We start from the raw sequence: 24,977 nt of genomic DNA, 5'->3' as shown, positions 1-24,977 counted from the left end.
CTTCATTCCTTTGAATCAGTCTGGGACATACCACGTGCAGATGCTCTGGAGAGCATGGAAACATAAAATAGCATCCTCTCAAGATGATGTAATAGAACTCAGCACAAGTTGAGGTCAGACTGTGCAGAACCTTTTTAAGAAAATCACACTGGCCTGCCACTGTTGTTTACTCTCTCAACAAACATGTGACTGCTTCTCAGACAGGAGTCTCTGTGTGAGACTTCAGAAGCACCAAGTAGAAATGAGAAACCCCAGTCCTGAAGACACCAGCAATTTAATAGAGAGATAGACATAATAATAGCTAATCCATCCCTATTATTTAGATAAAATTAACCCATGGGAAAAAAAAAGAGGTCACTGTGCTTTCTTGACTATTTCAGACACCAGATGCAATGTCTAATACTGAATGAATGGGGTTACTATCTAAACACAGACCTTTTCAGTGTTCCTTCTTGCAGCTAGGGTCATCACCCTGTACACACAGAAGCTAGACAGAAAAATGGCAAACCTTCTTCAAGCCTCCCTTCCTTCATTGTTACTTCCAATCACCCTGAGAGTCCACCTTCTCCATCTCTAATATACCTACTCCTCCCTATATCTTTTCCTAGACTAGTCTAAGCTCACTCTCTGCTTCTTGTTCTCCCCCAAAATTTCCTAACCATAAACATAGTAACCATTTCTAAATGCAAATTAGAACAGGTCTCCTAATAAAATTAGGTTCTATAAATGTTATCTCATTTTACTTGGGATTAGTATTATGATCTGGTCAGCTGTAGCATAAAGCTCAAAGAAGTAGTCTGTTTTTAGAGTCCCATGACTTTAACTCAGAAAAAGTAATGGAACTTATTAAAGTATAAGCATATATGAATATGCCACAAAGAAATCCCTGTCATGTATAATTAGTATGCACCAACTTAAAAAATGTGTATAGTTTTTATGTGGTTTTGAATGTTGTTGTGTTCCTAGTATTTTGTTTAGAAGTTTTATGTCTAAGTTCATCAGTGATTTTGGTCTGTATTTTCTTTTCTTGAGCTTTCTTTATTTGGTTTTGGTATTAACGTGATACTGGTTTCATAGAATGTGTTTGAGAGAACCCTATTTCTATTTCATGGAATAGTTTGAGAAGTACTGGGATTACATATCCTATAAAAGTTTAATAAAATTTGGCTGGAAATCTATCTGTATCTGTGCTTTTCTTTGATGGTAATTTCTTTATTCCTGTTTCAATTTATTTGCTTGCTATAGGTCAGTTTAAATTTTCTCTATCTTCTTGATTCACTTTAGGAAGGTTTCATGTGTCTATAAATATGTCAATTTCTTCTATGTTTTACAAATTGTAGGAGTATATTTTTTCAAAATAGTTTCTGATTCTCCTCTAAATTTACCGCCTATTGACTTTTGACAATGGGACCAAAATACATTCTGAGAAAAGGATAGACTTTCCAACAAATGGTGCTGGCAAAACTAGTTATCCATATGTAGAAAAATGTAAATAAATCCCACTTTCTCGTCCCTCACAACAGTCAACTCAAAATTGATCAAAAATCCAGAAATTAGACTAGAGACACTGAGTTACTTGAAGAGGGAATACGGCCAATGCTCTAACACGTAAGCACGGGTAAAAACTTACTAAATAAGATACCAAAGGCAAAAGAAATTAAAACAAGGATTAACATGTAAGACTGCATTCAACTGAAGAGCTTCTGTGCAACAAAGGAAACTATCAAGAACATTAGGAGAGAGCCAACAGAATAGGAGATCACTGCCAGCTACTCCTTCAACAGAGAACTAATATCTAGAATATGCAAAGAACTCAAGAAACTCGCCTCCAAAACAGCAAATAATCCAGTAAAATACTGGGCAAATGAACTAACTAAAGACTTCACAAAAGAAGAAATGCAAATACTATACACACACGTATATAATATATATGAAATGTATATTTCATATATATGTGAAAAATGTTCAACATCATTAGCAATTAGAGAAATGTGAATCAAAACTACCTTGAGCCAGGCGTGGTGGCGCACGCTTGTAATCCCAGCACTTGGGAGGCTGAGATAGGAGGACCACACAGGTTTGAAGCCAGTCTCAGCTATGTAGTGAGGCTCTCAGCAACTTATTGAGACACCTGTTTCCAAATAAAATGTAAAATAGGTCTGGGAGTACAGCCTGGAGGTAGAAAGCCCCTGGGTTCCACCCCCAGTATCACCAAAAGTAAGATGAACTACCTTGAGATTTTACCAATCCCCAATTATAATGGCAAGCATTAAAAGTACAAAAAATAATAAGTCCTAGTGAATTAGAAACTCTGATAAATTGTGGTGGTATCAAAAAATTAGTGAAAACATTTTGGATAACAGTGTGGAGAGTCCTCAGAATAATTGAATGAACTTACCATATGACTTACCTTTACCACTCTAAAAATATTGAAACCAGACTACCAAAGTAATGCATGGATATCTATGTTTTTAACAGCACAATTCATAATTGCCAAAATCTAGAACAGCCAAGATGTCCATCAGCAGACAAACAGATTATAAAATTATGGGATATACATAGAATGAAATTCTATTCAGGCATAAAGAACGAAATCATGTCATTTTCAGGGAAATGGATGAAACTGGAAAATAATATGCTGTGTCATATTGGTCAGTCACAAAAAGGAAATGTTGGATGTTCTCCTTCAATTGTGGAAGCTAGAGAGAAATTTGGACACAGGAGAAACTACAGAAAAAGGAAAGAAATCTTAGTGAAGTGAAGAGACCTAAATGAGTTAGGCAGGAGGGGTGAGAAAGACCTGAAAATGGGAACACTTCAATGGACATGTTCATACACAAATTTACCAATGCCGACCAAAGTAGCATGCATGGGAAAGTGGGGAGAAAAAAGGAATGGAGTGAGAAGTGGGGGAGTGATCAAGGAGTGTTGTGTACATCCATGCCTCTGTCACCTTTTTTGATGATAATAAATGCACCAATTTTTTAAAAGTCAGAAATTATAGAAAGAAACTGAAAGGGGCTTATATCAGTATCTGACATATAGACCGTGTTTACCTTGAACTGCAGCATTTCATTTTTATGGAAGGTCACTTGCAGGCGCAGGGGGTTCACAGGTGTGGAGGGGAAGTTGTTGGTATAAAGAGAAGACGTCAAGGAGATGTCTGCAGAGGCCCCCTGTGAGCTATACTGCACATTGCTGACAGAGTACAGATCACTGACAAAATAACAAGCAGGAACGTCAGAGGAACTGGATTCCTGGAAAGTAATAATAATATCATAAATTAACACATGGCTTTAGAGTTATTAGAAAAGTTACCAAAGGCAAGTTTTATGTGAAAATAAAACCACCACATTACTCATTCCCTTATGTATCATTTGGGGTTGACAATATCTAAATTCTTAGTCTAAGAAAAATACTTATTAAAAACATCCCACTCTTCTTTCACCCACTCATCACAGCCAGTTCAGGTTTTCTTCGAAAGCTTTTGCTTTATAAGAATTTTAAGTAGGTACATAGGCACTGGTGCTGTGCTTATGAACCTATGGATCACGTGTAAAGGATTTTAGCAGACATTAACATGCTCAGTGTGGTTACCTCCCAGACACAGCCACGGGCAAGACAGTTTGCTTCAGAAGCTCCATTCTCATCTGGGTAACAGTCTATCTTTTCTTCATCTCTTATTTTGAGGTCCCACTCCACTGTGTATGCCTCTCCCAGGGTAAGAGAGATCTCGGTGATAATGGCAACCTGCAGAGGTAGAGGAGTCACAAGAAATTCATCCTCAGGACAAAGGCCTGGAACTACTATACTAGCAAGACAAATAGACTGCAGCTTATGTGGAGAGAGCTTGAGAGGGGACTATTTAAATGGCAAAGGGGCAAATGACACTACTCTATCAGGACCTTGTACATTACACCATGGGAAGAATGAGGTCAAACAGAACCTGTTGTAATCACCCCTCTTCATTCTTTCTCTAACTCCTCTTGTCCTCTTTATTCTGTAGGAAAGTTCTCTTCTGCTCCTTCCCCATCCCCCTGACCTTCTTACCCTGCACTCCCCATCACTGCCCCCCATTGTTCTGGAGGAGTGCCAAGAGAAACGTGCTGAGAATCGTATGGCTGGGGTTCTCATTCTCATTTTTCCCTAAAATTTTAGATGAATTCTTTCAATTTTTTCAGTCTTTTTCATCAATTGCAAAATGTCTGTATTGGAAAAATCATTACAGTTCCTTCCATTTCTTTTTTTTTTGTTTGTGTTTTTGGTGGTACTGGGGTTCCTGGAAGCCCTTCTACCTCCGGGCTACACTCTCAGACCTATTTTTACATTTTTATTTGGAAACAGGGTCTCCTAAGCCAGGGCTTTGAACCTGCGCGATCCTCCTGTCTCTGCCTCCCAAGCGCAGGAATTATAACGTGCGCCACCACGCCCAGCCAGTTCCTTCCATTTCTAACATTTCAATCTCTTCATTTCTCCAAGCCAGGATACTCAAAATATCTTTTACTTTCCTGAATCCCACACACCAGGCAAAATATTAAATATTTTGCTCTATATTTTTGTTACATTTGATTTTTCCTTAAATAACACTCCACATAGCTACCATACTCATTTTTCTAAAGCTATGAAATAACTTTTTGTGTGTGTATGGTCCTGGGAATTGAACCATGGGCCTCACACATACTAGACAAGGGCTATATTACTGAGCCACACTCTGAGCCAAATGAGATCGTTTCTGAAGTATTATAATGACTATTTCTCCCAGTTTATAAGACCATTTTTGAAGCATTAAAATAATTATCATATTCTCCCAGTCTCCTAGTCTAAATCATCTGAAACCTCCCCATTTTACTAATCTCACTCTTCTTCTCACCTCCAACAGGCCTAGATTCAAGGATGACTAATTATGAGAATGAAATGAAGTATGACTATCTCATTTTAGCACCTAAGACCCTTCTAAATCTAACCACTAGTTTCTTTCTGTCCAAGTTTAACTCCTTCCAGAAGTGAATGCAACCTCTGATAATTATCCAAGATGCACATACTGATCATGTAGAGCCATTCTCTGTCTTTGGGTTGGGTTAGTCTACTGTTACAGCTTTCCCAAGACCAGTGTGCTTTCTAGGAAAGTGGTGCCATTTTCAATAAATGAAGCATAACAGTGTCCATAAAAAGTTTCATTCTGAAACTTCTGAATAGCTGGCCAAATGTTTCCTCATTTAAGGGTCTTCCCCTTCCCCTAACCTCTTCCTTCTGAATCTTTTTTATGGGAGGGGGATTGTTTTGTGGAAGATAATATTGAGCCTAGAAATTATTGGCTTAAAGATCTATAGCTTTCTCCTTGCTTTGATGGAAGGACAGCAGAAGAAGTCATTGAAGGCAGTGTCTTCTGCTCTTGCTTTCTCTGCAAGTATTTTTATCAAACATAGCAAACAATAATCTTGGTTTCTTGTTATGCTGGCTTTGAGTTGACACCAGTCTTGAAATGCTTTCCTAAAAACAGTACAAAACTCCTTTGTTCTCTTTCAAAGACAAGCAACTTAAACTCTGTGTACCTTTTTCCAATAAAAGGGATGCTCGAGATGTGTTGGAGGAATTTGGCTCTCTTGCCTTCTCCCCTCTGATCTCTCAACTTAGAAACTTTGTCTTGAAAAAAATGAATTGTATTGAGTGGACTCTTCTGGTCCAGAGCTCAGAAAACAAACTACAACATTGTTTCTGTTGTTGTTGTTGTTGTTGTTGTTGTTGTTGTTGTTGTTGTTTTCCATTTTTAAAGTTTTTCTAGCATAGGGGCTTGGTGACTAGAATGAAGCAGCCACTTTCAATCATAAGAAAAGGAAAGACCTTAACTCTTATAGCTTGATCTGAACAAATGCCACCAACTGCCCCTACTAAACCTAAAGTTGCAGAAGAAAAAAGCAATCCTTGTGGAATTCCTATAACATCCTGCTGATGGACTCCTAAAGAGACCCTGTCTTCCAAGGCCCAGCTGTACCTTTGACTTCCTCCCAAAACTTGGCAGAACTAGTCCAATAAACTTGAAACATTAAATTAGGGAGATGCAAACATTTCCTGTATGTTGGTTTGGATTCCCTGAGCACTACTCATCAGTTTTGTGTGTCTAAATTATGCATTGTTTCCACACAATTCAAGCAATAAGAGTTGCTTTGATCATATGTTACTTAGCTTATAGACAAACATCGATAGAGTTTGTTTTCACAAATGCATCCTTCAAATGACTTGACTTTACTATATAAAAGAACAGCTGTATAACTATTTTATTTTTAACTTTGAAATGTATGCATTCACAATGTGTGTTTTCAGGACAATATATCATTATAGTAGAAGTCTAAAGTCACTTATTTCCCCAAATTTGTTAAGGTCCTACACAACCTTTATGATCTATAAGATGCCATGCCAGGAGTACCAGTGCTACCAGGGTCAGGACCTCTTACATCTAAGGTTTCCTCATAATAATAAGGTGTCAGATGATCTGATTTTAGGCTGCTCAGGATGGTCAGGTCTAATCAACACTGGTGAAAATTTATTTTATTATTATCATCTAGCCAAGTAAGTAGCAATTGGGTAGGATCATAAAATTATTTGTCTTAAAAGTAATTCTTGCCGGGCTTGGTGGCGCACGCTTGTAAGGGCTTTTGGAATTTTTTTTAAGTCTTCAGACCCCTACCTCCCACCTGATTCTTTCAGCACCAGCCATCAGCTTCCAAGATCCCTTTTCCTCCAACCCTGGTATCCACTTTCCTAACTCTGCTCTCTTTTGGGGCACCATAACCATTTCTTTGAAAGTTAATTAAGTGAGACAGAGCAGAACACCAAGGGCAAAGAAGATGCTCAGGATGTAAAGATCATTTTACCCCTTCCTTGTTCCCCAGCACCTCCCCAACTCATTCCAGCTCAAAACATCTCATTTTACTTTCCTCTCCCAACCCTCTGACATCTCCACCACAGGCCTCAAACCCTAGTCCTTGGGGAACCCAGGAAGGCTCAGCACAAAGGGACACCACCTTGTAAAGAGTACTGGAGAAGCCACCTCAAAAGAAGGTATGCTTACCTTCAGGTTAGGATCGTAAGTGACTTTGGGAGAAGCCTGAGTTAAGACACCATTCTGTTTTACTGTAACACTGTTTGGTTCTTCTATCCCAAAGATTTTAATTTCCTGAAATGCTAAATTGTTGGGGTCCTTGTAGTTTGATTGTGAAATCTTTACATCCAAGTGGTTCTGCAAAACAATTAAGCACAATGAAGCACCCAGGCTTGCCTGGTGCACAGATTGATTCCCTAGTTATTCAACAGCTCCATCTAGACCAGATGCCCCCTGCTCCAAAAGCCTCCTAGCTTTCTCTGGGTATGAAGTTCAAAGAGTACAAACTAATTTTACTACTACTGTGATTACTAATATTAATATTCAGTGTCAAATATATATGTGTTTAAACAAATGTCAAACATATATGTATATATTGATAGTAGATACAGTTTGTTTTTGAGTGTATGTTCATATATGTGTGTAGGTGTGTATATGTGTGTGTGTGTGTGTGTGTGTGTATGTGTTTAGAACACCCACATGGACATGCATTATAGAAAACCATATTTAGAAACACTGCTTTGCTTCTATATTATTGGCTCATTTTGATAACACAGATGCTACAATTACTGTGAACTAAGTCACATGTGAAAATTTGTTCACCTATAGTAATTAATGCAAATGAAGCAACAACAGCAACCTCTTCCCTACACAAGCACATATGTGCAAATGGTCAGACAAATGCCCACAGCTAAGATTCATAAATGTAGGGTACTCACTTGGCTGGCAGTAAACTCACACAAAAGATAGAGATTATTGGCCACTGTATCTGAAAGTAAAAGAAACACAGGTCAGACTCTCCTGCCTACCACAGAAAAAATGAATTATCTACCTCTGTTTAAAGCTAACTCTGTTGCAAATTGCAACATTTCTTTATTTTTTGTCAGAATCTTTCAATGTCTTTATGTTCCAGGACTTCTGTATCCATCCATCTAACAGTGGACATTTAGGTTATTTTTCTATCTTGGTTATCTTAAATAACACTGCAATGAACATGGGAGTGAAACTACATTGAAAATCTATACTCCAACAAAATAAAAATCTAGAAGAAATTGACAACTTTCTATATAAATACAACCTTCCTAAACTGAGCCAAAATGATATAGAAAATTTAAACCAACCAATAGCAATCAAATACATTGAAGCAGCAATAAAGAGTGTACCATCAAAGAAAAGCCCAGGACCAGATGGTTTCCCAAATAAATTTTATAAAACCTTTACAGAAGAGCTAGTCCCAATACTACTCAATCTATTTCATGAAATAGAAAGAGTAAATAGTTATTGTTCTTCCTATTATAACCTTTAAAAGATTCACTTAGAAGCATTTCCAAGGAGTGTACCACATAGAAGTCTATTTCCTAAGATAGAACCCCAAGAACTGTTAGTACCAGAGCAAAAGAAATGTGCTAAAAATCACAGCTAGATGTGTACACACTAGTAAAGATATTCTACCTGCCTCACCAACATGGGTATGCTTTAATGTCATCAACATTGGTTCATATATATTTTGGGGAAGATATTTAAATTACAGACAAATAGAGAGTCTTGAACTTTCTTCTTCCAGATACCCAGCAACAAGAAAATGAAGGCCTATATGACTAGATGATGGAAGAATTCTGAGAGATAGAGACAGCATCCCCTTCCAGGTGTGGGACCGGTGCACAAGAAGCAAAATGATTCTTCTCTCAGGTGACATTTTGTGTGTGTGGTACTGGGGATGGAACCCAGGGCTTTCTACCTCCGAGCTATACCCCCAACCCTATTTTTTATTCTTTATTTTTAAATAGGGTCTCACTGTGCTGAAAAGGACCTTACTAAGTAGGAGCTGTGGCTGTCTTTGAACCACAATCCTCCTGTCTCAGCCTCCCAAATGCTGGGATTATAAGTGTACGCCACCACGCCTGGCTCAAGTGACTTTTGCTTCTGAACCTGGTGAATTTTCCATCAAAGCTTAATGAACAACCACTATAAAAGGCCATCAATCGGTGACATAGGTTTAGAAATAGGAAGATACTCATAATAATACTCACCTATACTTTGCCCATCGTCCCAGAAAAGTTCACCTGTGGCTTCATTGTTCTCATCTAAGGCAATGATAAGACCAAGAGGATTCTGTCGACTGTAGAAAAACAAAGTTATATAAGTCACTAAGTCACAGGGCTCAAAGAATTTTGTAAAAGGTTTTATGGAGATTTAATTGGAGACATTCCTAGCACGATCAACCAAATGCCAGGATTTCACTCACAGCATGCACTAAGATGCCATTGCTCAGATCAGAAATCCAGGAGATACAAAGATTAATAAATCCCAACTCCTGGCCTGTGTGCCTTTCCATGTGATAAGAAAGACTGGGGTATATTCATCAAATAATCAAAGCAGGAAATTAAGTGATACAAAAGTTAGACCCTACAGGAGTCCAGAATGGCAGTTTCAGAAGGATGATGGACTGGATATGCTGGGGACCTACCCATTGAACTAATACTCGATCCTAGATAAATGATAACACAGATTGCTATTTAAAAATATTGTTGGGGGGCTTCCAATAAATAAAAATATATGTTAAAGATTTCAAAATCACACAGGAATAGAGAACAGTCATCTAAACCCACAAACACTTTAAAATCCCTTGAGCAAATGCCTACTGAGACTAATCTGGGCCACAATGCCTGGTGATCCAAGGTAGAGAGGCTAAAATTACAATTTCCATGGCAAGTCAGGGTTTTTAAAGAGAGACCACAAGACACCAAGTTGGATCAGTCCAACTGGCTCCCAATCAAAGAGAAGACAAATTACATCTGAAGGAGGGAGACCCCCCCATATAGGACCTTAATATCATCACATCTGAAAAACAATATACCACTAAACTCAAAAGATAATAAATAAGTCAGTGGAAAGAGCATAAATAACATAGAGTCATATTCTACTAAGTATTTTAGATAACAAAATTTTCAAACAGAGCATGAAATAACTATGATTGAAATGTTTAACAATATTTACAAAGAAATAGAAGAACTGCAAAAAAAAAAAACCAAAACTGTATTTTAAACTGTTCAGAAATTTGAAAATGGCAGCACTTCCTCTGTTCGAAGAACTGGATATTTTATGCATATGGGTCATGAAAAAGGCAATAGGGGGCCAGAGTTATATATAACTCAGTGGTAAGGCATTGGTCTAGAATGCTGGAGGCCGTGAGTCTGCTGGAAAGGGCAATAAAAGAAGAAATCCAAATGTAGGAAAATAGATGGTTATGTTTGGAGAATGACATGTGTTTTAGTACTTTCAGTTCTACAGATGGGGAGCAGAAATTATCCATATGAGAGGTCTCATCACATTAAAGCAAATGACAATCAAAAAAAACCTCAATTAATGCTTGAGGGAGAGGCTGACAATCTATAAAAATGAACAACACGCCAGTTTACAAATAAAGGTCAGTCCCATCACTCACCTCAAGCGTGTGTTCTGAGCAGGCTCCTGCAAGGGCAGGATGTGGCCACCACGGACATGAAGATTTATGTGCTCTAGAGGGGCCGGCAACTCCCTCCACTGCCCTCTTGCATTGATATCTACACCCTGCGGGCAGAAGGAAAGGAGGAGATGAGGAAAGGGGCACACCTCCCTGAAGCATGCTTGGAAGACGTCTCACCTGCCTCTCTGGACTTGCCACCTGTCTGTCCCCATTCAGCACACACCTGTCATTGCACGCTCTGGATCCCCAGCTGCTGTGTGCACCTTGCTTTGTTGCTATAATGCCTTGCAATGGTCCCTGGATGGGTGGGAGTTCCATAGGACATAGAACATGAGGTGCTGGCACGGCTCGCAGCCCAGCCCACTCCACAAACTGTTCCTATGTCACAGAGCACTGCAAGAAGTGTTCCTCATGCCTTTTTTATTTATTTTTTCAGTACTAGGGATTGAACCCAGGGGCATTCTACCTCTGAGATATAACCCAGGCCTATTTTTATTATTCTTTATTTTGAAACAGGGTCTCACTAAGTTGTGGAGGCCTCACTAAATTCTTCAGTCATTTGTTTCCTCATTTACTCTTTTTTATATTTTTTATTTTATTTTATTTTTTTCAGTACTGGGGATAAAACCCAGGGGCTTTCTACCTCTGGGCTACACCCCCTAGCCCTATTTTTATATTTTATTTGTAAAGAGGGTCTCACTAAGTTGCTGAGGTTGGTTTTGAACCTGTGCGATCCTCCTGTCTCAGCCTCCCAAGCACTGGGTTTACAAGCATGCACCACCACACTGGCTCCTCATGTACTCTTCACAATGGCATTCTATATCTTCTCTTTCTCAGTCTCAATCCCACCTCCAGTGTGCTGCTCCCACCCTCAACACCTTTACTTCTACTTCACAGAAAAATCAAGATTTATTTTCCATGTCCTTATCTTCAACATAATATATCTTGCTGTTGCCTCATGTGTGAAGGTGATCTCTCACCTCAGCCAGACACTTCAAATCCTAAGGACCACCTGTCCATGCTTTCTCAATTACAGCTTTGCTTCTCCCTGCTGGCCTTACTTATGTTTGCAGCAAGAGAATTCTTTGCTGTGGGACTGGCCTGGGCTATTTGATTTTTAACAGCATTCTCAGTGCCTCAGTGTCCACCCACAAGTTCCAAGTAGCGCCCCTCCCTTCCCACTCCATTGTAACCACGACTAATATCTCCACACTTTGTCAAATGTCCCTTTGCAGACAAAATGTTCCCATCTGAGGACCAATTCTTTAGAGGTGAGGAGAAGTTATTATTGAGAACAAGTAAATAGATATATATGGCTATACTCCAATAAAATTTTATTCACAAAAATAAGTGACATCCAGATTTTCCTGTAGATAATATTTTTTGCATTTTTCTTGGTGCATTGTAGCTGTACATGATTCTGAGATTCATAGTAATGCATTCATTGTATGCACACAGCACTATTTGGTCTGTTTCCCCATACCTTTTTTGTTCCCCTCGCATCCTCCCTCCCCTGGCCCTCTTCCAACTCTTCTATTTTCTCTCCTAATTTTATAAAGTCCATTTTCTTTCCTATTCCTCTCCTCTAGATTCTGTGGCTCATAATATACTAAAAAAATAATGACTAGAAAAAGGAGACAGATGCACATACCTTGTTATTATTAATTAAGGAGTTATTTTTCATTAATCTAAGCCATGTGATCTTCACGTCAAAGTGTTTTTATTCACTAAATGGCTCTATACATCTATACTTTCTTCATGGTTTCATAGACCTCTTCCTCCTCAACTAAGCTATCGCCTATTAATAACTGTATATAAAGTCAGCCATTACAGGTATTATTCTTTGTTAGTCTTCACATTTTTAAAGGTAAGATGTGCAATTATTTAATCATATATCAGTGTTTAGGAAAGCAAGTTGAGATCCTTATTACAAGGTGAAAACAATAGGAAACAACTTCCAGATTCCAAAAGGTAGAGTTCAATAAAATTATTTTCAAGCCTGAGGTCACTAAGAGACTTTCTCAATGTCATGCAATGCAAGACCATCCCTACATTGCAATGCCAACTTAAATCCTGTGCTCTAGGCTTCTCAATAGCTTAAGCTTAAGCTTAAGCTTAGTCCAGGAAAATATTAGCTTCTCATTAAAGATTAAATTCTCTAGGATCAGCTCTAATGCTAGACTCACTTAAAGAAAGTTTACTGTTCTATTCTCAGAGCATTCCAGGGAGTAAAGCCCATACCAGCATCCTAACATCTTGCCACACTAAGAATAAAGCTACTGTGTGTTATTTTACAACACTTTCTTGACAGTGTTCCTACCACATTTGGAAGTAAGAAAACAGAGTCTACAAGGCTTAAAGTGATTTGTCAGGACCACACAGCAGGCCACAGCCAGCATTTGGCTTGAGGTCTGTCAGATCTAAGGATTTTGTACTCAACCATTTCCCAAGCTATATAAACATTTAAAAAATCTTACCGTGTAGTAGTCATACCAGCGGGCTCTAGGGAAATATGCAGTGACATTTCTGACATTCTGAAATTAAACACAAACAAGGTGTGAGAGCTAAGCACTCTGATCTAGGACAGAACAAACAACTTTCATTGGAAATAGTTAACTGGTAGCAGTGGTCTTGGACCGGCTTGCTTTGTCTCTTCAAATATCAGTAATGCTGTAGTAGCTATCCTCTTCCCCCTTCTCAAACAGAGAAAATGAAAAACAAGGGGTTTTCACAACGCCTTTGGGAACCAGGACTTCAAGGACAAAAATCACCATTGATGTCTCCAGGACCCCTGTCCCCTCTCTGAAGAGATAATGAGATGTTGATGTGGAGCAGAAGACAGTTTTGAAATTTCAATAGGTTTTAAGGAGGTTGTGATTTGTTGGTATTTTAATCAAAATCTTAAGTATCCATACAAATAGAAGAAAATGGCTCTTGCCACCTGAAAGATTGCTTCTAGAAGGGACAGTGAGCCAACAGAAAAAGGATGACACACTCTGCTATGAGCAAGTGGCCTGGAACATTGTTTAACAGGACAAGAGGATTGTAAAGAATGATTACACATCAGGTGCTGTAGAACCCTAACGACTTATTTAATAGGCAAATGATTATGTCCACAAATGTATGACATGCAATACTATTCTTGACAATTGAAAAATAATAGATGAGTTTGGTTGATGTTAAAGAGGAGGGAGCTCAAGATCAGAATACATAAGTGATGGATTTCTGCTCTGAAAAAGAATGAGTCAAAGGTAAAATAAGAAAGCATGGATCTCCACAAAGCAACTTCTCCCTGTCCTGTTCTCCCAGCATTCTCCCAGCACAGCTGGGTCCTCCAGTGAACAGTGGCCTCCATACTCACAGGCTGCAGGACAGGGCTGACCAGTAGGGCTGGACCCAGAAGGAACTGTTCATCTATATCCCAGGTCACCGGATCTGAAACAAACCTGGGGAGGAAAAGTAAGATGTCACAAATAGATCTCAAAAAGGACACAGCCACGGCACAGAAGAAACTACTCAAGTTATGATCTAAGTCAGCAATCTAGCTGCATCTTATACCATCATTACCCTTTCCCTAGTTTGATCAAAGATTCTACTCTCAATGATGTTGCCATTCATAAAGAAGAGGAAAAAGGCTCCCAGTTGCATGGTCAGAAACAAACAAGTCCCTACATTCTACAGGTCATGTAGATCAAACTTTGGAAATGGTTTAGATATCTTCTCTGCTAAAATATGTTCCAAAATATTTTCCAACATATTTCATATTGTTCCAACATGATACGTTTTATATGAAAGAAAACCTCATTTCTAATTTCTCCTCAAGGAAAGTCTTCTTTTGTGACATAAACACTTTTTGGCTTGGGTCCATACAACCAAACTTCTACATAAGATAGGGAGGTCCTTGCATGGCAAAATAGAAGAAAATTATGATATGTTATATCATTTGAAAAAATTTTCAATAATTGGCATTTCATTAGAGACATATGGAATATATAATACTGTTCTAAAAGGAGTAATGAGTTATGACCCTTAATGGAAAGCAGAGACCACTCTGGAGCCTGAGCTACAGTGAATAAATATATGCTTTATAAATAGAAGGACCCAAATGGAAATCTAAGCAGTGTCTATGGCCCCATTGATTAATGCCTTTACCAGTGGTGGTTTTCAGTAGAACAAAGACCATACATTTTTAGTACGTTTGCATAAAATGAAAACCTACTGATGAATTACCCATTAACCCACAGGATTCCAGCTAGACACTCACTCGTGGAGAAGAGGCCTCACCACAGTGACACCCTCCGCATGGGCCCTGTACATCAAAGTGTAAAAATATGGCAACAGGGTGTATCTGGTCTCTATCACACTTTTGGAAATATTCACAAAGGCAGAATCCCAGGAGACAGGATCTTGTCGCTAAAGGGAAAAAACAAGGATGTTCAGAACATATCTTAGATGAAATAAGAAAGTCAATGAAGCTTATTCCATATGGAGCATGCACAGCTATATTAAGGTAAATATGGATGATGCTCAAAGTATATTTTTAATAGATGTGCAATGGTCTCCGAAGCCATCAAAGAAAAGTCAATAAAATTTCCCCAAGACACAATCTATGGAGATAAATTTGTAACATTCCTTCCTAAACAAAAACAATGATCTAAATCATACTCTGGGATATAATTCAGTAGGAAGAAAGGCCACTGATTTATGATTTCCCAGAGAAAATAGCACAAACTCGAGTTCAAAGTAGAAGCTGCATATCACATGACACAGAACACAGAGATTCAACCTTGGTCCCGATGTTGTTGTGGTTCCTAGAAAAGGGGTAGAAGGCTCCCAGTTGCATCCATCGAACACACATCTCATACTCAGCATCTTGTAAGAACCCACAGATATCTGCTCCAGTCTGGAACAAATAAATGAAAAGACCCTGTCAGTGATTCCAAGTGATGTCACCTTCTTGGGTGCTTATGATGAGTCCAAGGATACTTACGTAGGATATGCCGAAGAGGCTGAACTCCATCATACCTGCAATGAGAACCACACTGGTCAGGAGAGGCCTCGCCCTGCCTCCTCCTCCCTCCTTCCCAGGGACCCGACTCCCTCCCTGCCAGCACAGGCCCAGGAACAAGCCCACACACCAATGATGGATTTCTTCAGCTGGTCCCAGGCGGCCGTGTTGTCTCCCAGCCAGTGTCCTGCCCAGCGGCCAGAAGAGGGGAAGGTGGAGCGCGTGATGACCACCCCTCGCTCTCCTGTCACCTCCTGCACGGCTCTGAGGAGGGGACACACAGGTGAATGGAGGACAGGGCAGGGGAAAAAGGCTTCCCCTTCAAGTGCTCTTGAGATGAGCTATGGTGAGAAAATATCTGCTGTGTGACTGGAAGGAAATATAGGGAAATTCAAGTATAGGGAGGGCCCCACTGACTGACGGTGATAAGAACAGCAGCAGTGTCTGCAATGGCATATCATAAAGAACTTCACCTTATTGGACACTCACTGTGTTATCCCAAAATAGCAAATAATCACAGAATTTTTTCCATATTTGTAAACCCTGAGTCATTTTTTTACTTCTTTTACAAATTTTATTTCTAATAATTTGTATTATTCATTATTATCTCTAAGTCGGACTGCTGATTCAATAGAACTTTATTGACTATAAAACAATAATGGCAAAAATAAAAATCCAATAGAGATAACCCACTTTTCATGAAATGAAGCAATACCAGCCCTTTGTCTTCTGTGCCTCTATTTAATAACTAGTGTATTGTAATTATATACTGTAGAGATTCACAGTGATGCGTTCACATATGCACATAGTATTTGGTATGTTTCTCCCTTCTCTTCCCTTCTTCTCCTCCCTTCCCATGTTTGTGAGACTGATAACGATACATTAATAATGAAAGTAACATTATTTTTTTCTATTTATCAAACCTCCTTTTCCACCACTCCTGCTCCATCTCTTTTTCCCCTTCCACAAATCTACTGGTCTTCCTCCACATTTTCATGAGATCCTTGTTATTCTCATTTTCTTTCTAGCTTCCATATATAAGAGGAAACATGGAACTCTTGACTTTCTGAGTCTGGCAGATCTCATTTAAAATGAGGTTCTACTTTCACCCATTTTCCTGCAGATGACATAATTTTTATATTCTTTGTGGCCAAGTAAAATTCCATTGCATATGTACCATATTTGCCTTTATCTAACACCAGCTGTATTGTGTGAGGGCTCCATTTGACCATCCTCAACTTAACTACTAATTTGTCAATGATGGCTCATGTCCTATAAGTCTATTCTCAATTATAATTATAGTGCCTGTTTCCAAACTCCAGGAGTATTTGAATAATAAAGAGAAACTACTATATGGTTGAAATTAAATGCTTCTTAACCCTTATATTGGTGAACTAAAGAAAATTCAGGGAAGCACTACAGAACACTGGCTGCCCCAGAGCTCGTGCCAAGTGGAGAATGGGAACAAAGACTCACTCGTAGGTGGGTCTGGTCTGGGACCAGCCGTACAGGCTGTGCACATCATAGTGCCTCACGCGGGAGCCGTCTGGCAGGATCTGCTCGCCCTCCATGCACAGGGTCATGCTGCTCAGGCCCCGGTCCCTGGATACCAGATCTGGGGAGAAGATGGACAAGTGAGAAAACTAGCCCCTCCTAATGCTTTTAGTCCGTCACCTCTCTAACTAACTTCACCCCAGCATAGACCCATCCCATCTCCAAAATAATGCCACAGTGCTTGCTCTTCTCTGAGCTGCAATGGCCTGCAGGTGCTTTCAACATAAGGTTTACTGAATAAAACCACGCTGAGAGGAAGAACAAGAATTACCAATTCTGAACTAGGGCTAAAACATGTAAATTATTTTATGTAACTCATATAACTTCAGAAAGTATATGAGATTGCCTACCTTTGCTAAGATCATATATGTGCATCATATAATATTAGTTCATCATATAATGAACTACTTTAGAATGCTAAGATATGAGTTCCTCACATAATCTCTGAAAGGTCACACAACTCAAATGAAATTATTTCTGGAGCCAAGATATCAATGCAAGTACAACTATGAATTCCATCATATCCATGAAAAAATGAAATCTCTATTAGGTCACAAAAGAAATTCTTTTGGATTAACTAACATAAATCATAAAAACTAAGAAATCTACCTCTTGGAAGCTTCAAGAGACAACACCACTGTTAAGAATTATTATGATTTGAATCTTAAGAGTTGGCCAAGGGCTCTTGTATTGAAGGCATGTCCCTAATTTAATGAATTGGAAGTGACTGGATTACAAAGCTCTAACATCAATATATTAACCCATTGATTAATGGTTAATAATTAACCATTAATTCAGAGATGAATGGTCTATTAGAAGAGGATGAAAAAATTGGCAAAAGAATAAACTGCCTTGGAGAAAATAGTTCACTGAGAACATGCTTTTGACTGCTACATTTGTCGTGCCTCTTTATCTATCTCCCTTTTTCTTTCTCCTAGAAGTCATAAGGTGAATAGTGCACTCCACCATACAATCCCGCTGCCATGATGATGGGCCTCAATCCAGACACAGAAATATTACGTCCAATAGTCCATAGATTAAAGCTCTGAAGTCAAGCCAAAATAAATCTCTTCTCCTTTATGTTGCTTATATAAGATTTCATGTGGGAGTGATGGAAAGCAGACTAACACAAGTGCTTTCTGGAAAAACTTGAAAAGTTAACCTAAGGGGTACAATGGCTTCAACATACCCAAGTTGGGTAATGAATACACTTGATTATTTTGTTTCTGGGACTCAATGGACTGAAGCACTGAATACATTGTGCCCTAAATGTGCAGGGTAATCCTCTGGCTTCTGAGCCCTGGCAAGGGTATTATCTTTGCAGCCATGACTTTCTGGGTGGAGGAGGCTAAGGGTCCTTACGTGGCATGTAGGGAGGACGATTCAGAGAAGTTTCTCTGCAGCCTGGAGACACTGCCCCATTTACGAAGCTTGATGGTTCATTCATATCCTAAAAATGCCAAATACAAATATACCTTATATTTAATGATAATTACATCCTGTCCATTCAGAGATAAGGAAGTAGTGAATAAATTAGATTCTAAAACAATTTTTCTAAAAATGAATATAAAAATTATTTAACATCCAAAAAACTAGCAGAGGGAAGTTAGTCAAATCCTGGTGAGAATTGAATGGAGAACTCAGTGTTAGTAGATTACTGGCTAGAGGCCTGAAAAAATATTCTAACACACAGTAAAAAATTCCAAAGGATTCTTTTTTTTGTGGTTACTGGGGTTCCTGGAAGCCCTCCTTCCTCCAGGCTACACTCCCAGACCTATTTTATATTTTTGAAACAGGGAACTCACACTTACACCAGCACGGCTGGCTTCGAACCTGCGCGATCCTCCTGTCTCCGCCTCCCAAGCGCAGGGATTACAAGCGTGCGCCACCACGCCTGGCCCAAAGGATTCTTAATAATTACCACAGAGGTTTGACAACAGGAAGAAAAGCCATAAAGGGTAGGGGATATTAGGGTTTTTTCTATTTCTTATTACAGGGAGTATAATCTGATACTTGCATGTCTTTCTTCAACCATTATTATTTTCTTGACAAAAGATCAGTGTTTCAAATACTAAGACACAAAAAGGTATAGACACATGCACACACACTTACAATCCACATGCCGTCAAACTTCAAGCTCTTCTCTGGATTCTGTGGATTGGTGTATAGTTCTTCAATCTCTCTCTTCCACCACGTGGCAGTTGAAGTACGGAAAAAGTCTGGGAAGGCCACGTAAGCTCGGTATTGCTATAAAAACAAGATAAAGTTCACTTGGCACAAAAAATACATTAGAAAGCAAACAGGAATATTGTAAGAACATAATTCATGCAAAACCTTGTTAAAAATATTAGTAGAGAGGGATAGATGTTCTAAAGAGAGACTATGTAACTTTTGGTGGCATATGGCTTATTATAAAAAGAGTAACAAAGGTATATAAATACAAATTACCCTCATCAGCATTTGGAGACAGTCAACACACTTTTTCACTCCATGATATCATGAATGGGAACAATCGTCACCTTGAACTCACAGTGTAATGTCTGAGGCACCTGACACTCAGAATTTCTCCTGCCATTTAATAAGCACCCCTCAGAGACAAAACAAAAGCCAGGGAAATGATGAGGTTGGAAAGACCAAATATCTGAAATACAACATCAGGTTGGAAGGAAACATCAGGGTGTATTTCCCACTGTGCCATTCCCTCTTGGAAAAAGAATAAGGAGGAGAATTGCAGTTCATGATATTAAACTAGAATGCATCTGTGGGTGGGTGGGTGGTTGTTCTGTTTATGTTTTTGGAAATAGGGATTGAATTCGGGGGAATTCTACCACTGAGCTACAAACACGCCCCTGGAGGGTTAAAAATTTCTTATTTTTTATTAACATAAAGGATCTTTCTGAGTGGCAGAAGCTGACCTTCAACCTGTTGTCCTCCAGTCTCTACCTCCCAAAGAGTGGGGATATACCCATGACCCACCCCATCAAATGCATCTGTGTTCTCTATGGTTTCAGAATGACATGAAATCATTGTTGTGTGTAATGTAAAGTGGGAGGACTGAAACAGGAAGCTTCTCTCCTTCTTTTCATCTTGCCTCAATTGATAAAAAAACATGTCTTTTTCATAAGATGACAAGCGATTCTAAGTCCTGCTCACATATGACAACACAACTGACAGCAGAGGAAACAAGCTGTGCCAGGTCCTTAGGTATGCATCCTGACCAGAGATGGAACTGAGGCTTCATGGACCAATACTCTTCATGGATTTATTGGAGCAAACAATGCTGATTCACAATGGGTAAATGGAGGAACATAACCTTAATCCAACAAATAAATTCCTGTTGCCTAAGAGAGTAAATGATTAATTTAATGATGGGAATTATGAGGAAAATGAAAATTTGAGAAAACCAAGGAAGGAAGAGATTAGGGAACAAAATTTATAAGTGTAAAGACAGAGAAACTTTTCTATAAAGAAAAATGTTTAAAATAAAATACCAAATCCCTTTAGGCAAAAGGTAAAGACACCATTTAAAGGGAAACCCAAGGCAACAACAAAATGAAGGATACTAAATCAGAAAAGATATAAAGGGTTCCTCTTGAGGGTTTTCTCCATTTAAAATTGCATGGTTCCTTAGAGTCTGACACTCTTGCATTTGGAATCACTCCTATACCTCTTACACCATAGACAAGTAATGTAAACTTTCTCATTCTCAATTCCCAAGCAGAGTGGTGCTTACAACCAAAACGGAAGCAAAGTAAGAGTGTATGAAAAGTGACTGGAACACAGGCTGAAAACAGCACACACTTCCTGCTATGATTTGCCTTGCCAAACGCCACGGTAGGGCCTGCCCAGGGCCCTCACCATATCTGACCCCTCCAGACAACCCTCACTCTACCCTGTACCCACACAAGGCCCTTTACCTCCACTTGACTGTCCCAGTCTAGAGAGTCGTTCACCACAATATCCGGGTAATCAGGCCAGACCTGCAAAAAGAAACGTGTTCACCCTAGGTAATGTCCATTAACCAGTCCTTTACAACACCATAAGTCATAGTACTACATGTTATAGTAACAATGTAGGAACAATACAGAGAGACACATATTCCAAAAAGTCCTCAACTTTACCAATAAATACTGATTGAAAAAGTAAACCACTGACCTTAGAGCCCAAATGGAAAAGGCAAAAAAACCCAACACGCACAACCACTAACAGTGGCCCCTCAGAGGGTGGGAGATTAGAGGATTGGTGCATCCATCATACCTTTCCCCAGACAATGTCTTCGCTATTTGGATATTTGATAAAGACGTCGTCTTCCACTCCCCGAGTGAAGGCAGGATAAGGCTGGGTCTCATTGCCAGAAATTGCCGGGTCCTAAAATCAAAGCACAAGTCAGGCGGGAAAATCAAAGACAAGCAGTAGAGAAAAGACAACTTTCTTCGATGGAGGTCTCCAGCTTCCAGCGGACTTTAGAGTTGCTGGGAACCCCAAGAAATACACTTCTCTTACTATATTTTGATTTTTCTAATTATAATGCTGAAAGAAAGATGGTACATGATGTTCTCTCCACCAAAGCCCACTCATTCTCCTAACAGACTCCACACATTCCCATAAGGACTCACCAGAATGAGGATGACCCGCATCCCATCATCCCTCATGCGGTTGATCAGATCTGGCAATCCTGCAAACTTGGGGCTGAGGGTGAAGTCCAGCTGTCGCTCCATGTAGTCGATGTCTGAGTACTGCACATCCTAGGATAGGACAAGAGGACACTGAGAGCTGCCTGTGGTGCAAGCCCATGCTCCTAAGGAGACTCTCTCTCCTCTCCTGATGGTGAATGCAAATGGCTATTGTGGACTCTATGATTTCAGCTCGGTCTGTTGTTTAGTATGCACCCTGAGGGAGTGATCTAATGTTTCAAATTTTCATTCATAGAAGAGAAAAATTCTTACTGCCAAAATATAAAATGATAATGCCTATGTAGAAGGGCTGCTGTGAAGAGAAACAAAAGTCTACATGAGAAAGGGCTCTTAAAACTGCAGGTTGAAGGAAGTGAATAGTTACCTTCCCAAAGACATTGACCCTGGTATCAGTAACTTTTCTACAGAGGAAAAATATTACTATCCTGTCTTAATACAATATGTGGAGGTAAATGTACTACAAAAAAGTAAAATATAAAATTGTAATGATTTAAAATAAACAGCATTGGGGAAGTCAGACACAGATTTTTTTCTAAAATCACATCATGTATGATATACTTTCCCTTAATTTGACAATTATAAGTAGTAGAACAGTAACTAGAATAAAATTAAATATCAAAGTAAGCTATTGGATCAATTCTGATTATTGGATCTTTTTGTCTTCCAGTGAAAGATGGACTTTGTTCCTATGTATATTTCCTCTGGGAATTTATCATAGGACCCCCATATTCAGGCAGTGGTTTTCAAAAGCTAGTAAAATAAAGTGCTACAGTGGTCAAAACTGTTGGAACTGAGGACATATCTACACATACTGATTATATTTAGGCTTCTCTTTTTAATTTACAAAACTTCTGTTCAAATGATCTTTTACACTAATGGAACCAAGGACTTTTAGACTAAGTGTCTTAAAGTCATATAAAAGAAATGGAAGAAGCAGGCATAGTGGCACATGATTGTAATCACAGCATTTGAGAGGCTGAAACAGGAGGATTGAGGTTCACAGCCTCAGGTACTTAGTGAGGCCCTTTGCAGCTCAGAGAGACCCTGTTTCAAAATATAAAGAATAAAAAATTGGGCTGGGCATATAGCTTGGAGGTAGAGTGCCCCTGGGTTCCATTCCTAGTACCTCAAAAATAAAATAATGGAGGGAATTTATTATATCACGGGTAGATCTCTGGGGCCAGCCCTTTCTCTTCACTGTGACTCTTTCAGCCACCCCTTCTCTTATATGGGCAAGGCTCCCTCCTGGACCACTGTGCTGGGCTGAGGCTTAGAGTAGGATCTCATGAAAAAGCACTTTGTGGTTTTGCAGAACATCACAAGAAATATGACACATGAATGCAGACACAGAGATGCATGACTTAGCTAGGAGGTCACAGAACCAGTACAGCACAACTGAGACTTACATAGGGGATCCCAGCAGCCACCATGTCATCATACAAGCTGGCGATCTCAGAGTCATTCTCGTATCCATAGCGACACAGCTGGAACCCCAGGGCCCAGTAAGGGACCATCACAGGCCGACCAATCACCTAGAAAATAGAAAATATTAGCCTTCATAGTAGAAGCCTGGAAATGATGTTCTTGTACTCAAAGTAACAAGAATAAATTTCAGGGCTCCAAGGTAGACCATTAACAAACTCAAATACAGAACGATTCCAAAAGGATGCAGAGGCACTGAGAAACTTTGGGAAAAGCTTCTTGCTAGACTATAGCTGCTCTAGAAATTCTAAAGTATATGGTCTCTGCTGGATCGTGGATTTAGTCTCCCATATTAGTTTAGAGGAAAGAAAACAAAGGCAAATTATCAGGTGTGGCAATTGACCACCATATGGTGCTAGTTGTATGAGCTTGGTTAACTTTGGTAACCTCTTTGTGTGCTCCAGTTTCTTCACTTACAAATGGGATCTTGGTAATATTAGAACAAAAACAGTATTTAATGAGGACTACATGAGTTAATATTTGTAAAGTTCCCTGGCATACAGTAAGAAATAGAAAAGTAGCATATGGTTGGTTTTTTAAAATTTTATTGATGCATTGTATTCAAACATAAAATGGGATGCAAGATGGTGGAGACTTACATGTGCACATTACCCTATTAGCCCTTATTGAGTTCCCACCCATTCCCTCCCCTTCCCTCCTTCTCATGTTTGGCTTAGTGATTTAATTTGATATATTTGTTATAGTATATCATGTGCATTAGAGAATTTCCCTCTTACCCTCCCATCCCCTCACTTAGATCACCTTATTTCTTCATCTATAAAATCTCCTTCTACGTCAAGAATTCCTCCTTTGACCCACCTTTTCTCTAGCTTTTGCATATTAGGGAGAGCATCTGATTTCTTATTTTTTATGACTGGCTAATCTCACTTAGCAAAATGTCCTCTAGTTTAATCCATTTCCCTGTAAATAACTATAGTATTTTTCTTTATGACTGCATTTTCTGCCAGTACACAGAGCTATCATCACTACCCTCCAATGTTACCATCACCATCACCACCACCACCTCCATCACCCTACACTCTCCAGCAAACTCATGCCAGTACCAAAATCATCATTATCACATCATCACCTCCACCATCCATCCATCACAATCTCCCCAGCCTTCACATTCATCAAATTCACCATAAGCACCATCAAAGTCACTACCCATAAACCAGGTACTTAATTGTTCCTTATATTATACCTGTCTCTGAGAAACACTGACAATTCAAATTATCATTTGAGAGTTATGCTAATGAAAGTAGGTATGAAACACAGAATGACCTGTATAAATAGTAGACAGATGAATTCCTTCCTACCTCAGTGTACTGCTGAGTGACAAGCTCTGGAGTTGGCCCCAAGAACACATAGAAGTCCAGAATTCCCCCGGTGGTACGGTATGTCAGGGAAGGGGTAGGTTGGAAAGTCACATCTGGAATTACAGGACAATGACAACCCAAATAAGAATCTTTAAAATGAAATATAATCTTTGAATACAAACCCTCTCTTTTACTGTACTGTATTACAAGTCCACAAACCAAATTTTCCTAAAAGTGTTTACATCATTTTAATACATATTAAAATGTAGTAGTCCCCTTTAAAATTATCATTATTATACCTTATATTAGAAGAGCTAAGATTCATAACAAGTTACAAAAAGTGTTCAGTCTCTCA

General features: G+C 39.1%; 1 protein-coding gene across 1 annotated transcript in view; it reads right to left on the bottom strand.

The window, feature by feature from the left end:
- The window catches only part of MGAM (maltase-glucoamylase), a gene marked incomplete at both ends in the record, with an annotated part of 169,693 nt that overhangs the window by 61,218 nt on the left and 83,498 nt on the right, over positions 1 to 24,977 (bottom strand). The window contains 20 exons of the mRNA XM_080701254.1: positions 3,057 to 3,257; positions 3,598 to 3,861; positions 7,070 to 7,237; positions 7,819 to 7,868; positions 9,130 to 9,218; positions 10,545 to 10,669; positions 13,043 to 13,099; positions 13,927 to 14,011; positions 14,830 to 14,978; positions 15,352 to 15,468; positions 15,556 to 15,590; positions 15,704 to 15,837; positions 17,050 to 17,188; positions 18,490 to 18,577; positions 19,240 to 19,374; positions 21,045 to 21,107; positions 21,385 to 21,495; positions 21,744 to 21,872; positions 23,228 to 23,353; positions 24,623 to 24,735. Of these exons, the coding sequence (XP_080557380.1) occupies positions 3,057 to 3,257; positions 3,598 to 3,861; positions 7,070 to 7,237; positions 7,819 to 7,868; positions 9,130 to 9,218; positions 10,545 to 10,669; positions 13,043 to 13,099; positions 13,927 to 14,011; positions 14,830 to 14,978; positions 15,352 to 15,468; positions 15,556 to 15,590; positions 15,704 to 15,837; positions 17,050 to 17,188; positions 18,490 to 18,577; positions 19,240 to 19,374; positions 21,045 to 21,107; positions 21,385 to 21,495; positions 21,744 to 21,872; positions 23,228 to 23,353; positions 24,623 to 24,735 (2,378 nt within the window). The remainder of the gene's footprint in view (positions 1 to 3,056; positions 3,258 to 3,597; positions 3,862 to 7,069; positions 7,238 to 7,818; positions 7,869 to 9,129; positions 9,219 to 10,544; positions 10,670 to 13,042; positions 13,100 to 13,926; positions 14,012 to 14,829; positions 14,979 to 15,351; positions 15,469 to 15,555; positions 15,591 to 15,703; positions 15,838 to 17,049; positions 17,189 to 18,489; positions 18,578 to 19,239; positions 19,375 to 21,044; positions 21,108 to 21,384; positions 21,496 to 21,743; positions 21,873 to 23,227; positions 23,354 to 24,622; positions 24,736 to 24,977) is intronic.

Source organism: Muscardinus avellanarius (assembly GCF_963383645.1).
Source record: "Muscardinus avellanarius genome assembly, chromosome: 9".
NCBI classification, from domain to species: Eukaryota; Metazoa; Chordata; class Mammalia; order Rodentia; family Gliridae; genus Muscardinus; species Muscardinus avellanarius.
Note: the sequence above shows the minus strand (reverse complement) of the source record. Positions and strands in the feature narration are given on the sequence as shown.